The following is an 18,189-nucleotide window of genomic DNA, read 5'->3' as shown; positions in this document are numbered from 1 at the left end:
GGAATCAATAGCAGAATAACTAAGGCAGAAGAATGCATAAGTGAGCTGGAAGACAGAATGGTGGAAATCACTGCCTCAGAACAGAATAAAGTAAGAAGAATGAAAGAAATGAGGACAGCCTAAAAGACCTCTGGAACAACACTGAATGCACCAACATTCACATTATAGGGGTCCCATAACGAGAAGAGAGAGAGAAAAGACCTGAGAAAATATTTGAAGGGATAACAGCTGAAAACTTCCCTAATGTGGGAAGTTAGACAGCCACCCAAGTCCAGGAAGCGCAGAGAGTCCCATACAGGATTAATTCAAGGAGGAATACACCGAGACACAGTAATCAAACTGACAAAAATTAAAGACACACAAAAAATATTAAAAGCAACAAGGGAAAAGTAACAAATAACATACAAGGAAACTCCCATAAGGTTATCAGCTGATTTCTCAGCAGAAACTCTGCAGGTCAGAAGGGAGTGGCACAATATATTTCAAGTGATGAAAGGGAAGAACCTACAACCAAGAATACTCTACCCAGCAAGGATCTCATTCAGATTCGAAAGAGGAATCAAAAGCTTTACAGACAAGCAAAAGCTAAAACAATTCAGCACCACCAGAACAGCTCTGCAACAAATGCTAAAGGAACATCTCAAAGCTGAAAAGAAAAGTCCACAACTAGAAACAAGAAAATTACGAATGGGAAAGCTCACCAGTAAAGGCAAACATACAGTTAAGGTAGGAAATCATCCACACAGAAATATGATATCAAAACCAGCAGTTGTGAGAAGAGGAGAGCACAAATGCAGGATACTGGAAATGCATTTGAAATTAAAAGATCAGCAACTTATAACAATTTTGTTTATATACAGACTGCTATATCAAAACCTCATGGTCACTGCAAACTGAAAACCTACAATAGATACATGTTAAAAAAAAAGAGAAAGGAATCCAAACACAACACTAAAGTTAGTCATCAAATCTCAAGAGAACAAAAGAGTAAGGGAAGAAAAAAAACCTACAAAAATAAATCCAGGGCTTCCCTGGTGGCGCAGTGGTTGAGAATCTGCCTGCTAATGCAGGGCACATGGGTTCAAGCCCTGGTCTGGGAAGATCCCACATGCCGCGGAGCAACTAGGCCCGTGAGCCACAACTACTGAGCCTGCGCGTCTGGAGCCTGTGCTCCGCAACAAGAGAGGCCGCGATAGTGAGAGGCCTGCACACTGCGATGAAGAGTGGCCCTCGCTTGCCACAACTAGAGAAAGCCCTCGCACAGAAACGAAGATCTAACACAGCCATAAATAAATAAATAAATAAATTTTAAAAAATAAATTTAAAAAATAAATCCCAAACAATTAACAAAATGGCAATAAGAATATACATATTGATAATTATCTTAAACATAAACAGATTAAATGCTCCAAACAAAAGACATAGACTGGCTGAATGGATACAAAAACTAGACTCGTATATATGCTGTCTACAAGAGATCGACTTCAGATCTAGGAACACATACAGACTGAAAGTGAGGGGATGGAAAAAGGTATTCCATGCACATGGAAATCAAAAGAAAGCTGGAGTAGCAACACTGATATCAGACAAAATAGACGTTAAAATGAAGACTGTTACAAGAGACAAAGAAGGACACTACATAATAATCAAGGGGTCAATCCAAGAAGAGGATATAACAATTGTAAATATATACGTACCCAACACAGGAGCACCTCAGTAAAGGAGGCAAGTACTAACAGCCATAAAGGGAGAAATGGACAGTAACAAAGTAATAGTGGGGGACTTGACCACTCCACTTTCATCAATGAACAGATCATCCAGACAGAAAATCAATAAGGAAACACATGCCTTAAATGACACATTAGACCAGATGTATTTAATTTTTATAGAGTATTCTATCCGAAAGCTGCAGAATACACATTCTTCTCAAGTGCACATGGAACATTCTCTAGGAGTGATCACATGCTGTGCCACAAAGCCAGCCTCAGTAAATTTAAGCACACTGAAATCATATCAAGCATCTTTTCCGACCACAATGCTATGAGATTAGAAATTAACTACGAGACAAAAAAACTGTAAAAAACGGAAACACGTGGAGGCTAAACGATATGCTACTAAACAACCAACAGATCACTGAAGAAATCAAAGAGGAAATCAAAAAATACCTACAGACGAAAGGAAACAAAAGCACGACAATCCAAAACCTATGGGATGCAGCAAAAGCAGTTCTAAGAGGGAAGTTTACAGCAATACAATCTTACCTCAGGAAACAAGAAAAATCTCAAATGAAAAACCTAACCTTACACCTAAAGCAACTACAGAAAGAAGAACAAACAAAACCCCAAGTTAGTAGAATGAAAGAAATCATAAAGATCACAGCAGAAAGAAATGAAATAGAAACTAAGAAAAAAGAAAAGATCAATGAAACTAAAGGTTGGTTCTTTGAAAAGATAAATAAAATTGATAAACCTTTAGCCAGACTCATCAAGAAAAACGGGGAGAGGGCTCAAACCAATAAAATTACAAATGAAAAAGGAGAAGTTACAATGGACATCACAGAAGTACAAAGGATCATAAGAGACTACTACAAGCAACTATATGCCAAAAAAAGGACCAACTGGAAGAAGTGGACAAATTCTTAAAAAGGTACAATTTCCCAAAACTAAACCAGGAAGAAACAGAAAATATGAACAGATGGATCAGAAGTACTGAAGTTGAAAATGTGATTTAAAAACTCCCAACTAATAAAGTCCAGGACCAGATGGCTTCACAAGCATATTCTATCAAACACCTAGAGAAGAGTTAATACCTATCCTTCTGCAACTATTCCAAAAAAACTGCAGAGGAAGGAACACTCCCAAACTCATTCTATGAGGCCACCATCACCATGATACCAAAACCAGACAAAGATACCACAAAACAAGAAAATAACAGGCCAACATCACTGATAAACATAGACGCAAAAAGCCTCAACAAAATACTACCAATTCAAATCCGACATTACATTAAAAAGATCATATACCATGATCAAAGTGGGATTTATCCCAGGAATGCAGGGATTTTTCAGTGTCTTCAAATCAATCAGTGTGAATCACCACATCAAAGAATTGAAGAATAAAAACTATATGATAATCCCAAAAGATACAGAAAAAGCTTTTGACAAAACTCAATACCCATTTATGACAAAAACTCTCTGGAAAGTGGGCATGTAGGGAACCTACCTCAACATAATAAAGGCCATATATGAGAAACCTGCAGCTAACATCATACTCAATGGTGAAAACCTGAAAGCATTTCCTCTAAGATCAGGAACAAAACAAGGATGTCCACTCTCACCACTTTTATCCAACATAGTTTTGGAAGTCCTAGCCACAGCAATAAGAAAAAGAAATAAAAGGAATCCAAATTGGAAAAGAAGAAGTAAAACTGTCACTGTTTGCAGATGACATGATACTATACATGGAAAATCCTAAAGATGCTACCAGAAAACTACTAGAGCTCAACAATGGATTCAGTAAAGTTGCAGGATACAAAATTAACACACAGCAATCTGTTGCATTCTATACACTAACAACGAAAGATCAGGAAGAGAAATTCAAGAAACAATCCCACCTACCATTGCACCAAAAAGAATAAAATACCTAGGAATAAACCTATCTAAGGAGACAAAAGATCTGTACTCTAAAAACTATTAAGATGCTGATGAAAGAAACTGAAGATGATACAAGCAGATGGAAAGATATAACACGTTCTTGGACTGGAACGATCAATATTATCAAAATGAGTATACTACCCAAGGCAATCTACAGATTCAATGCAATCCCTATCAAATTACCAATGGCATTTGTCACAGAACTAGAACAAAAAATTTCACAATTTGTATGGAAACACAAAAGACCCCCAATAGCCAAAGCAATCTTGAGAAAGAAAAACAGAGCTCATGGAATCAGGCTCCTGGACTTCAGACTATATTACAAAGCTACAGTAATCAAGACAGTATGGTACTGGCACAAAAACAGAAATATAGATCAATGGAGCCGGATAGAAAGCCCAGAGATAAATCCACGCACATATGGTCACCTTATCTTTGATAAAGGAGGCAAGAATATACAATGGAGAAAAGACAGTCTCTTCAATAAGTGGTGCTGGGAAAACTGGACAGCTACATGTAAAAGAATGAAATTAGAACACTTTCTAACAGCATACATAAAAATAAACTCAAAATGGATTAAAGACCTAAATGTCAGGCCAGACACTATAAAACTCTTAGAGGAAAACATAGGCAGAACACTCTATGACATAAATCACAGCAAGATCCTTTTGACCCACCTCCTCCAGAAATGGAAATGAAAACAAAAATAAACAAATGGGACCTAATGAAACTTAAAAGCTTTTGCACAGCAAAGGAAACCATAAACAAAACGAAAAGACAACCCACAGAATGGGAGAAAATATTTACAAACCATGTGACTGACAAGGGATTAGTCTCCAATATTTACAAACACCTCATGTGTATCAAAACAGCAAACAACCCAATCAAAATATGGGCAGAAAACCTAAATAGACATTTCTCCAAAGAAGACATATAGATGGCCAAGAGGCACATGAAAAGGTGCTCAACGTTGCTAATTATTAGAGAAATACAAATCAAATCTACGAGATATCACCTCACACCAGTCAGAATGGCCATAATGAAAAAAATCTATAAACAATAAATGCTGGAGAGGGTGTGGAGAAAAGGGAACTCTTTTGCACTGTTGGTGGGAATGTAAATTGGTACAGCCACTATGGAGAACATTTTGGAGGCTCCTTAAAAATCTAAAAATAGAGCTACCATATGAGCCAGCAATCCCACTCCTGGGCATATATCTGGAGAAAAACATGGTTTGAAAGGATACATGCACCTCAGTGTTCACTGCAGCACTATTTACAATAGCTAAGACATGGAAGCAACCTAAATGTCCATTGACAGAGGAATGTATAAAGAAGATGTGGTACATAAATACAGTGGAATATTACTCAGCCATAAAAAAGAATGAAATAATGCCATTTGTGGCAACATGGAGGACCTGGAGATTATCATACTAAGGGAAGTAAGTCAGACAGAGGAAGCCAAGTATCATATGATATCACTTATATGCAGAATCTAAAAAAAAAATGATACAAATGAACTTATTTACAAAACAGAAACAGACTCACAGACTTAGAGAACTTATGGTTACTGGCGGGGAAGGACGGGGGAGACAGATAGATTGGGAGTTTGCGATTGACATGTACACACTGTTATATTTAAAATAGATAACCAGGCTTCCCTGGTGGTGCAGTGATTAAGAATCCGGCTGCCAATGCAGGGGACACGGGTTCGAGCCCTGGTCTGGGAAGATCCCACATGCCACAGAGCAACTAAGCCTGTGCACCACAACTACTGAGCCTGTGCTCTAGAGCCCACAAGCCACAACTACGGAAGCCCACGAGCCACAACTACGGAAGCCCACGTGCCTAGAGCCCATGCTCCGCAACAAGAGAAGCCACCGCAATGAGAAGCCCGCACACCTCGACGAAGAGTAGCCCCCGCTCGTCGCAACTAGAGAAAGCCTGCGTGCAGCAACGAAGACCCAACACAGCCAAAAATAAAAATAAATTTTTAAAAATAAATAAAATAAAATAGATAACCAATAAGGACCTACTGTATAGCACAGGGAACTCTGCTCAGTATTCTGTAATAACCTAAATGGGAAAAGAATTTGAAAAAGAATAGATACATGTATATGTATAACTGAATCACTTTGCTGTACACCTGAAACTAACACAACATTGTTAATCAAGTATGTTCCAATATAAAGTAAAAATTTTTTTAAAAAGCTAATTGTCAGGTGCTTACACTACAACATCTACACACCCTAGTGCTGTTGTAAGAATTGAGTAACACACATAAAGCACTTAACACAGTGTCAATAAATTTTAGCTAGCTGAAAGAGGTGAATGGGGTACAGCTATAACATTAACTCCACATTCTACTCTTCGGGGATTGAGAAAAGAATAAAGGTCATTTAAAAGGAATACATTTCCCCTAAACATTTTTTACAATTAGAGGGTACTACAGATCAAGATTCTTCATTAAATACAAATATCTCAATATTAAAACTATTTGTCATTTATAACTTATTGCAAATTATTTTATCATCAAAACCATACTTAACGAAGGGTCATCAACATAAGTTCTGAGTTGCAGCTAGATACAATAAAGGGCATTTGGGGAGGGGAATGGAAAGGAATATGAGGATACTAGATACGTGAGTAGCTCAGTCATGGAAGAGTAACTGGCTCAGGGCTCAGAGAGAGGTGGGAGGATTCCAAAAGATAACTCTACATAGCTATTTTGTCTAAACCTTGCTGTCGCTATGCTAGGGAAAACTATCTCATATCATATCTTTGAAATATAACTTGTCAAGGCTGTAGATATGATATCAGAATAATTGTCTTTTCAGTTCACAGATTCTCTGAATCAAGCAGAATAACATCTGGACATGATTGAGAGAATATAGGGAGAGCCTGGATTTTAAGCCTGATTCAATGACACCTTTGGGTATCCTCACTGGGGAAGGAGGAAATTTCTCCTCAATACTGAAGAAAGAAATTATTTGTGGCCAAGAGGGAAAAGTGTAGCAGACTACATTACTGCTCACAAATACTCACCCTTCTCTTCCCAGTCCCTGAGAGGACCACCCCATCTGACTAACTCTGGCTTGGCCATACGACTTGGTTTGCTCAATGGAATCTGAGCAGAAGTGAGAGTGTGTTAGTTCCAAGCAGAGGCAGTAGGGAGGTATTTCATTTCCAGCAGCCCTCATGGTTTTTTTTGCCTTTTACCAGGAGAACATCACGTCTCATATAGGGGGTACTCCTTCAGCCTGGCATCCAAACTGAGAACATACATGGAACAAAACACCTACTGGCTACCTCAGTTTACCATGTATGTTATGAGCCACAGCCATCTATATGTGGTGTTACAACTTCTCATGTGATCTCAGATACTTTCCTTCTACAGCCTCACACTAACTCACAAGATGCAACCTTTCCAGCGCCCACTTCCACAAGCAAGCTTCAAGACTTTTTTAACGTAAAGTGCCAAATATATTGCAGATTTTATATATTTTGTTACCATTTAACATGTGCTGTTTTTATTGTGTTTTTTAATGTCACGAAGTTTAGAATGTTATGCCACTAATCTCATTTTTTCTCTAAGCCCTATGGTTTTTATTGCACAATTCTGCAGAGCATAGTGCATTTTAGGAACACCTATTTCACATTATAACATAACTGACTGTATCTTGAAAAAAGAGACACGAATATCCATAATCCAAAGAGACAAGTTCTATAACTGAGCCACATATGGGTAGAAAAGCAACTGAGATAAGGTGATACTTAACCTTATGACCTGATCACCCCACCGCCAAACACAATCACACTGGGAAATTAGGTTTCAACATATGAATTTGAGGGAGAAGAGATACATTCAGTCTATAGCATTCTGTTCCTGGACCCCCAAAATAATATCCTTCTCACATTCAAAATATGTTCATTCTATTCCCAACAGCCCCAAAAGTGTTAACACATTCCAACATCAACTCAAAGTCTGAGTTCAAAGTCTCATCTAAATATCATTTAAAGCAGATTTGGATGAGACTCAAGGTACAATTCATCCTGAGGTTCTCCAGCTATAAACCTGTGAAATTAAACAAGTTATGTGCTTCCAAAATACAATGGCAGAACAGGCACAGGACAGATATTTACAAGAAAGGTGTGACAAGTCTCAAGCAAGTCTAAAACCCAACAGGGCAAATTCCATTGGACCTTAAGGTCAATGAATAATCCTCTAACTTGATACTCTGCCCTCCAGGCCCACTGAAGCAGAGGTCCTACCTACAGGACACACTTGGGCAGCATTCGTGCCCCTTCAGCTTTGCTGGGCAGAGGGTGGGCACCTAAGGCTCCTGGCAGCCCTGCCCTAGTGGATTTGGGTGGCTCCTGTTCTTTGAAATCTAGGTGGAGTCAGACATGCCCCCTGGGCCTGTGCCTTCTCCACTAGTGGAGATGGCTTATTCCACCAGTTTGTTGCCTGCACCCTGCTGAGAGGCAGCTGCTGCACCAGGGGCTGCCAGAACCACACCTGGGGCAGACAAGGAGCTCAGCACCAGCAGTGCACCAGCAGAGCCCTCAAGGTGAGGTAGCACCAAGCAGCAAGCTCAAGGTCTCCAAACACTGGCATCTCCTCCTTTGAAATCATTCTGCCTCCAGGCCCTGTGCTAAGACAGTAGCCCTGGTGATTTCTGAACTGTCTTCAGGGTCATTCTTCCATTGTTTTAGGCAGCAGCGTCTGGTTCCTGTTGAGATGGCTTATCCACACTAATCTTAACAAATGGTTGCTTGGCCACACCCTTAGTGTTCTCTTCTGAACAGGCTTTCTCATCTTTTGGATAGGTGGGGAATTTTCCAAATTTTTAAGTCCTGCTTCCTTTTTGCTTAACATTTATAATTATGCCTTTAAGTTATTTCTCTCTAATTATACTATGTTGACCTAAAACAAACAGGCTGCCAGGTATTTTTCCAGAAAAGATGGATTTATTTGGGATCGGCAGAGAACTGCAATCTGGAGTCTGCAATCATGGTGAGCCACATGGAAGCTCACCCAAGGCAAGGGAAGGAGAACACTCTCCTAGAGGGGAGGGCTACAGTAAACAAGGAGCCCAAGGCTTTTCATTGTTTGAGTCCCTGCCAGGAAAGAAGAGGAGTCTTTCTTCTTCCTCTTAGGCCCTGGTATCCTTGCAGGGCGTGAGAACTCCCCCTTCTGGTCTACTGATTCCATTTTACTGAGGTTTCTGTTTATTAACTTTTTACAACTACAAGCAGTTAGGAGGGCTCAAGCCACACCTTCAAACCTTTGCTTAGAAATTACTTCAAGTAAATATCCAATTTCATTGCTCACAAGTTCTACATTCTACAAAGCACTAAAACATGAACATAACTCAGCCAAGTTCTTTGACACTTTACACGAAGGATCACTTTTCTTTCAGTTTCCAATTACACAGTCCTCATTTCCACCCGAGATCTTATCAGAATGGTCTTTACAGTACACAATTCTACCAATATTCTGCGCAGGATTACATAGGTGTTCTCTAAGAAGACTGAGGTTTTTCTGTACACCTCTCCTCCTTTCCTTTTGAGTCCACACCAGAATCTCCTGTTCACAACAATGTAGGCTTTTTCTAGCATGCACCTCAAAACTCTTCCATTACCCATTACCCAGTTCCAAAGCCACTTCAACATTTTTAGGAATTTATTACAGCACCCCTCCACTTCTCAGTACCAATTTTTGTTTTAGTTCATTCAGGATACTATAACAAAAATACCACAGACAAGGTGGCTTATAAAAAACAGAAATGTATTTCTCACATTTCTGGAGGTTTGGAAGTACAAAATCAAGGTGCTGGCAGATGTGGTGCCTAATAAGGACCCAATTCCTGGTTCATAGATGGTTTATCTTATTCATTTTCTTCCTATGTCCACACATGGCAGAAGGAGCAACGGAACTCTCAGTGGTCTCTTTAACAAAGGTACCAGTCCCACTGATGAGGAATCCACCCTCATAACTGATTCGTCTCTCGAAAGCCCCACTTCCAAACTCATCACATTAGAGGAGTAGGTTTCAACACGAATTTTGGGGAACACAAACATTCAGTCTATACCACTAGCTCAACACAGAATTTACCTTAAATTCTACTTTAGTGATATTCTCATTTTATATGCATATGAAAACACTTGTCAGTCACAGAAGCGTAAAAAATATATTATACATGTACCTTGTGTTAAGAGTAGCATAATTAAAGCACGGATATATTAATAAGAAGAAAAACGCTGCTTTTTAACACTTACCACAAGCTTTAGAAGCAGCAACACAAATCTCTTCTGCAACATACTCCCCAGTTGGAAACGTCAGATAATCCCCCTCGGCTTTTCCAAGGGAATGATAAAGATAGACCTGTAGGACTGGATCTATTTGCTTCACAGAATTAGCATTTCCAGGAATATCACCATTCTGATGTACAGGAGATGAGGATGTTCCTTCCATTTCTGTCATTGTAAGGCATGCCATTCCCATGCACAGTCTTTTTTCAGAACATTTGCCTGTAAGAGAAACCAAAGTTACAAATGAACGTGATATTCATAAGTTATCCTTCATATATAAAGAAGTCTTCACTGACAACAATGACTGTCAAATCCATTAACTGAATAACTATCATGTACAGTCATTTCTCAGACAGATACTGAGGGTTTTGTTCCAGACCAGTGCAATAAAGTCACACAAATTTATTGGTCTCCCAGTACCTATAAAAGTTATATTTACACTATACTGTAGTATACTGAGTATGCAATAGCATTATGTCTAAAAAAAAATTGTACATACCTTAATTAAAAAATACTTTATTGCTAACCATCATCTGAGCCTTCAGCGATTTGTAATCTTTTCACAATAGTATTATCAAAGATCACTGATCATAGATCACCATAACAAATAATAATGAAGAAGTTTGAAATATTGCAAGAAGTATCAAAAATGTGACAAAGAGACATGAAGTGAGCAAATGTTTTTGGGAAATTGGCACTGATAGACTTGCTTAACACAGGGGTGCCACAAACCTTCAACTGTAAAAAACCAGTATCGGGGAAGCACAATAAAATGAGGTATGCCTATACTACTATATACAAAGCACAGTGAGAGATATCAAAATTATAAACTTCCTGTGGACAACGACAATAAAATTGAAGCTTATACACTAACTGAGGAACCACAATATAAATATATAACACTAACAGAACAAACAAAATCAGCTACAGACAACAGAAGAAGAGATTCCACAAAGCGACATGATTTCTCAACAGATTACTCTGACAATTGCTTACTGGAATCTGGAAGGGAAAAATAACATTTCAAGCTGGGATTAACTGATGAGCTTTATTAGAGGAGGTCATATTTAAAACTGTTCTTGAAGCATGAATTGGATTTTGATGGATGGAAGAGGAAGAACGTTCTGGAAGAGTGGAACTGTTCTGAAGAGTAGAAAGATACAAGATATGTTCAATAATTTATTGGTCTGAGTGAAGTATTTGAGAAGTTATACCGCTTAGGAAAGGATTAAAAATACAGATGGATAGGGACTTCCCTGGTGGTCCAGTGGTAAAGAATCTGCCTTGCAATGCAGGGGATGCTGGTTCAATCCCCGGTCAGGGAACTAAGATCCCACATGCCGCGGGGCAACTAAGCCCACGCGCCACAACTACCGAGCTCCCACGCCTCAACACGAGAGCCCGTGTGCTGCAAACTACAGAGCCCACGCGCCCTGGAGCCCGTGCGCCACAACCAGAGAGAGAAAACCCGCACGCCACAACTGGAGAGAAGCCTGCACGCTGCAACTAAGACCCGGATACTTTTAACAAAACTGCAGCTACATACCCAGTATGCATTTCCCCCTTCTTCCTTGATACAAAAGCCCAAATGGCAGGGTATACCAATGTACTCCCCCCAAAAAACTCTACTTCCCCACAGATGGATAGCCATGTGAACCAGTTTAAGCAAATGAGATTTAAGTGAAAGTTGCTGGGTGGTACTTTCAGGACCACTCCTTAAAAAAAGGTTGACGTAGCTGGCATGCCTCCTTTTACTTTTTCCCCTTCACCTTCTGTCTGAATCTAAGCATGAATATAGGTAGGGCAGTCACCTTAACACCATGTAACCATGAAGGAAAGGCCAAGAGAATAAACGACCTGGCAACCTTAAGCAGCTGAATCAATGTCAGGAATCCCCTACCAACCACCAGACACCTTGTTACGTATAAGTAAGTGCAATCCTAACTGATACAGTACGAAATAAAAGAAGGTCCAAATGTCAGACCAAAGAATTTAAACTTTATCCCACAGTCAATAATGATTAGAAAGGTGAAGTGATATAGTTAGAAAGCTATTACAATAACCTAGGCAGTACTAAGATCCTGAACTGAAACAGCAACAGTTGGATGGTTAGAGGTAATAAAAGAGGAAGACTTGATGCACCATGAGGACTAACTGAATACAGAAGCCAGAAGTAAAAGATAGTATGAGGATTTCAAACTTGGGAGATCTGTAATACCATTATTAGAAGGACTTTGTCCCTTGACTTTGGAAGGTGAGGAAAATAAAGACTACTGTTCTACAGACTTTTATTTAGGAATGAAAGCAGGGCAATTAGACCAAAATCTAGCTGGCAGCTAAAACATGAGACTGATATTTGGAAGACCTGAAAATCTGACAACCTTCCCCACAGATGTAATCATTTAAATCATGAGCTACGTGAAGGAAGAGGATGGGAATAACAGCAAACACACTTGCACAGCATTTACTATATGCCAGGCACCGTTCTAAATACAGATATTAAATAAATTAAGTGAACTGCAATATGAAACATAGTTCTACATTCAACTACAAGGACCTTATTCTATTAGAGAAAATACTAGAGTTAATATTTATTCAAATAATATAAAACTATCAGTGTGTAAAAACAAAACAAAAAACTGGCAAATTGTGAGCAAAACTGCAAGATTTTTGAAGTTCCTCTGCATTTGGATATGCAAATTTAAACAATTTTAATTTGTTGAAAAATAGAATTTTAAAAAATATTTCTTATACTCTATTACACTATCTCTGTTACTCAGCTATAGAAAGCCATCAGATGAATTCTTAGCCATTAAAGTGCAAATATGCTAGAATTTCATCAGTTTGTGCTCACCATTATTTTGGATCCTATGCCTTCCTTTTGAACTCACTTTTTCCTACTGAAATATATTTTTTAGTAGATCTCTCAGTGAGGCCTTAAGGGTTTTTCTGTTGTAGTCTTTGAAATAAATTTTTTTCAGCTATACTGAGGTATAATTAACAAATAAGATATTTAAAGTATAAAACATGATGATTTAATATATGTATACATTGTGAAAGTCTTCCCCCATTAAGTCAATTAACACCTCCATCAACCTCATGAATTTACCGTTTTGGTGGGTGAGGGAACATTTAAATTCTACTCTTTAGAAAATTTCAATTCTACAACACAGTGCTATCAACCACAGTCACGTTATACACAGATCCTCAGAACTTATTTATCTTATAAGTGAAAATCTACCCTTTTACCCATTTCTATTTCCCCCAACCCTGGCAACCACTTTTCTACTGTCTGTTTCCTAAACTTTTTTTTTTAAGATTCCACATATAAGTGATAACATGCAGTATTTGTGGTTCTGGCTGGCTTATTTCACTTAGCATAATGTCCTCCAGGCTCATTCACGTTGTCACAAATGACAAGTATTCCTTTTTAAAAGCTGAATAATATTCCCCTGTGTGTGTGTGCGAGCATGTGCACACGCGCACATATATATACACCACGTTTTCTTGATCCATTCGTCTGTTGACAGATACTTAGGTTGTTTCCATACCTCGGCTGTTGCAAATGCTGCTGCAATGAATGTGGAAGTACAGATATGTCTTCAGAATAATGTTTAAACTTCCATTGGACATATACCCAGAAGTGGGATTGCTGGATCATACACTGGCTTTATTTTTAATTTCTTGAGGAATGCCATACTGTCTCCATAGTGGCTGTTCCAGTTTACATTCCCACCAAAAACTTACAAGGGATCCTTTTCCCCACATCCTCTCCAGTATTTTTTATCTTTTGTCCTTTGAATGACAGACATTCTAATAGGTGTGAGGTGATATCTCACTATGGTCTTGATTTGCATTTCCCTGATGATTAATGATGCTGAGTACCTTTTCATGTACCTGTTGGCCATTTTTGTATGTCTTTGGAAAAAATTCAGATCCTTTGACCATTTTTTAATTGGGTTATTTGGGGGTTTGTTGTTATTGAGTTGTATGAGTTCCTTATGTATTTCAGATATTATCCTCTTAACAGATGGGTAGTTGACAAATATTTTCTTCAGGTTGGCTTTTCATTCTGTTGATGGTTTCTTTTGCTAAGCAGAAGCTTTTTAGTTTGATGTAGTCCCACTTGTTTATTTTTACTTTTGTTTGCTTTGCTTTTGTGTCAAACCCCCCCCAAAAAAAATCATTGCCAAGACCAATGCAACAGAGCATAACCCTTATGTTTTAGGTCTTAAGTACAACTCCTTAATCCATTTTGAGTTGATTTTTCTGCATGGTGTAAGATAAGGGTTCGTTTTACCATTTCACATGTGACTACCCAGTTTTTCCAACACCATATATTGAAAAGACCATCGTTTCCACATGTATAGACTTTGCTTCTTTGTCAAAAATTAATTGACCATATATGCATGGGTTTAGTTCAGGGCTCTCCTATTCCATTCCACTGATCTATGCATCTGTTTCTAATGTCAATACCGTACTGTTTGTTTGCTCGTTTGTTTTTAATACCATGCTGTTTTGATTACTATAGCTTTGTACATAGTTTAAAATCAGGAATTATGATGACTCCAACTTTGTTCTTTCTTAAGACAGTTTTTTTGGCTATTTGGAATCTTCTGTGGTTCCATACACATTTTAGGTTTGTTCTTCATCTGTGAAAAATGCAATTGGAATTCTGATAGGGACTGCATTGAATCTGCAGATCACTTTGGGTAGTATGGACATTTGAACAGTATTAATTCCTCCAATCTATGAGCACAGCATATCTTTCTGTTTATATGTATCTTCTTTGACATCTTGCATCAATGTCATATAGTTTTCAGTGTACAGTTATTTAACTCCTTGCTTAAATTTATTTCCAAATATTTTATTATTTTTGATATTGTAATAGGGATTGTTTTTCTTAATTTCTCTGGTAGTTCATTTTTAGTGCATACAAACACAAATGATTTTTGTATACTGACTTTATATCCTGCAACTTATAATGAATTTGTTTATTAGTTCTAACAGTTTCTTGGTGGTCTTTAGGGTTTTCTACATATAATAACATGTCACCTGCAAATAGAGACATTTTTACTTCTTCCTTTCTGATACTAGTGTCTTTTATTTCTCTTTTCTTGCATAATTGTTCTGGCTGGAACTTCCAGTTCTATTTTGAATAAAAGTGGTGAAAATAGGTAACCTTGTCTTGTTCCAGATCTTGAGGGAAAGCTTTCAGCTTTTCATCACTGAGTATGATGTTAGATGTAAGCTTGTGATACATGACTTATTATAATTAAGGAACATTTCTTCTATATCCAATTTGTTGAGAGTTTTTATCATAAATGGATGTTGAATTCTGTCAAATGCTTTTTCTGCCTCTATTGAGATGACCATATGATCTAACTTGACCTAACTGTAATTTAATTCCCATATTTCCTTATTGACTTTGTCTGGATGACCTATCCATTGTTCAAAGCAGGGTATCAAAGTCCCCTACTAGTTTTGTATTGCTATATATTTTTCCCTTCAGATCAGTTAATGTTAGCTTCATATGTTTAGGTGTTCCTCTTTTGGGTACATAAGTAGTTACTAGCTCCTCTTTATGAACTGACCCCTTCATCATTACACAATGACCTTCTTTATCTCTTGGTGCAGTCTTTGGTTTAGAGTCTACTTTGTCTGATACAAGTATACTTATCCGTGCCTTCTTTTGGCTACCATTTGATGTAATATTTTCCCCATCCCTTAATTTTCAGTCTAGGTGTGTCTTTAAAGCTGAAATGAGTTTCCTTTTTTTAAAAATAAATAAATAAATAAATTTATTTTTAAAAAAACAAAACAAAACTGACCAGGAATAAAGGGCAGAGAGGAGAGGAGTTCTCAGCCAACCTTCTCTGCACAGTAGAATCACCTGGGCCTCCTTTCTAGTGATTCTAATTGAATTAATCAGATCTGGGGGTGGAACTTGCATGCATTTTTAAGCTTCTTGGATTGTTCTCATAAGCTCCAGGGGCAAGAACAACTGAGTTAAAGGAATGTCAGTGCAAAGGGGGAATCAGAAAACACTGGGCACACCCATGCATACTGTAGGCTCTTGCACCCCAGAGTCAATCAGCTCTTCTACCAGCTCCTACTTCATGACCTTCAGCAGCTTACTTCCTCTCTCTGATCTTTGGCTTCTTCATCTCTCTAAGATGTATGTTTTCCTTCTCTTTCTGGTCTAAAATCACTTCCAAGTAGCTGACTTGAGACTCAGCCTCTGCCATCCTACGTGTCCGTTCACTGTCATCCTCAAGACTTTTGGACAGCAAACCTTTACTTTGCAACATCTCAAGAAGCTTTTTAATAGACTCATCTTGGGCACTGAGGGTCTGTTTCTGTGTTTTGATTCTCACCTCCAATTCCTGCAAGGTCTTCCTCAATAGGAACAGTTCCTTAGCCTGTCTGTCATGCTCTGCTTGGAGCTGCTGGAAGTTCTCCTCCATCAGTTCAATGGTGAAGTGCTCTGCTCCTCGGTTGCCACTCTCTTGCTGCAGCCACTCTATATCTTTTGACTATAGAATTTAGTCCATTTATATTTAAAGTATTTATTGAAAGGTATGAATGTACTATTGCCCTTTTGTTAATTGTTTTCTGGTCATTTTCTAATTCCTTTGTTCCTTTCATGCTCTTTTACTTTGACATCTAATGATTTTCTGTAGTGGAATGCTTTGATCCCTTTCTCTTTATCTTTTGTTTATATTCTATAGGTTTTTTTGTGTGGTTACCATGAGGCTTAAATTAAATATCTTATTTTTATAACAGTCTCTTTTAAGCTGATAACAGCTTAATTTCTAATGCACACAAAGGCTCTACATTTTTACTTTCTCCCTCTCACATTTTATGTTTTTAATGTCACAATTTACATCTTTTTGCATTGTGTATCCGTTAACGTATTATTTAGTTAGTTATTTTAATACTAGAATAACTAGTTAGTTATTCTTCATACTAGAGTTATAAGTGATTTACCCACCAACTTTGCAACATTACAGTATTCTGAATTTGACTATGTATTTATCTTAACCAGTGAGTTTTATACTTTCATATGTTTTACTGTGACTAACTAGCATCCTTACATTTCAGCTCAAATAACTCCTTTTAATATTTCTTGTAAGGCTGGTCTAGTGGTAATGAATTCCTTTAGTTTTTGTTTGTATGAAAAACTCTTTCTCTCTCCTTCAGTTCTGAAGGACAGCTTTCCTGGGTAGAGTATTCTTGGTTGGCTTTATTTTTTCTTTCAGCACTTGGTATGTATCAGCCCACTCTCTTCTAGCCTGCAAAGTTTCTGCTAAAAAATCTGCTGATGACCTTAATACAGATTCCCTTTTAGGTAATAGGCTTTCTCTTGCTGCTTTTAAGATTCTCTCCTTGTGTTTAACTTTTAACAATTTAATTATAATGTGCCTCAGTGTGAGCTTCTTTAAATTCATCATATTTGATATTCTCAGGCTTCCTAGATCTGGATGTCTGTTTCTTTCCTCAAGTTAGAAAAGTTTTCAGCCATTATTTCTTCAAATAAGCTTTCTGCCCCTTTCTCTCTCTCTCTTCTCCTTCTGGGAACCCTATAATGCATATAGAAGTCTTCTTGATAAAGCCCGTAAGCTACATTCACTCTTTTTTTTTTTTTAATTGCTCCTCTGATTGGATGAATTCCACTGTCCTGTCTTCTAGTTCACTAATCCTTTCTTCTGCGTGATCTAGTCTGCTGTTGAATCCCTCTATTGAATTTTTCAGTTCAGTCATTGCATTCTTCAGCTCTGTGATTTCTGTTGGTACTTTTTAATATTTTCGATCTCTTTGTTGAAATTTTCACTTCATTCATGCACTGCTCTCCCAACCTCAGTGAGCATCTTTATGACTTACTTTGAACTCTCTATCAGGTAAATCACTTACCTCTGTTTCATTAAGATCTGTTTCTGGAGATTTATCTTGTTCTTTTGTTTGGAACATATTCCTCTGTTTTTTCATTTTCCTTGACTGTCTGTGTTGGTTTCTGTGCACTGGATAGAACAGCCACCTCGCCCAGTCTTGACAGATAGATCTAGTGTAGGGGATGAACCTCATCAATCAGCCCAGCCTAAGCTCCTAAATGTCTCTCAAACCTTTGTGACTGTCCAAGTCACCTTCTTTGCTCCTAGTGGTTCCCAGTACTTGAGGGTGTGCTAAGACTCATCATGTCCCAAAGAGGAATACTGCATTCGG

The 18,189-nt window shown here is 38.0% G+C and overlaps 1 protein-coding gene across 12 annotated transcripts in view; it reads right to left on the bottom strand.

The window, feature by feature from the left end:
* Positions 1-18,189, bottom strand: part of JAK2 (Janus kinase 2) — a 245,921-nt gene that overhangs the window by 84,539 nt on the left and 143,193 nt on the right. For all 12 annotated transcript variants that reach the window (XM_068552633.1, XM_068552634.1, XM_068552631.1 and 9 more), the window contains one exon: positions 9,934-10,185. In XM_068552633.1, the coding sequence (XP_068408734.1) occupies positions 9,934-10,159 (226 nt within the window). In that variant the 5' untranslated portion in view covers positions 10,160-10,185. The remainder of the gene's footprint in view (positions 1-9,933; positions 10,186-18,189) is intronic.

This window comes from Eschrichtius robustus, chromosome 10 (assembly GCF_028021215.1).
Source record: "Eschrichtius robustus isolate mEscRob2 chromosome 10, mEscRob2.pri, whole genome shotgun sequence".
Classification (NCBI taxonomy): domain Eukaryota; kingdom Metazoa; phylum Chordata; class Mammalia; order Artiodactyla; family Eschrichtiidae; genus Eschrichtius; species Eschrichtius robustus.
Note: the sequence above shows the minus strand (reverse complement) of the source record. Positions and strands in the feature narration are given on the sequence as shown.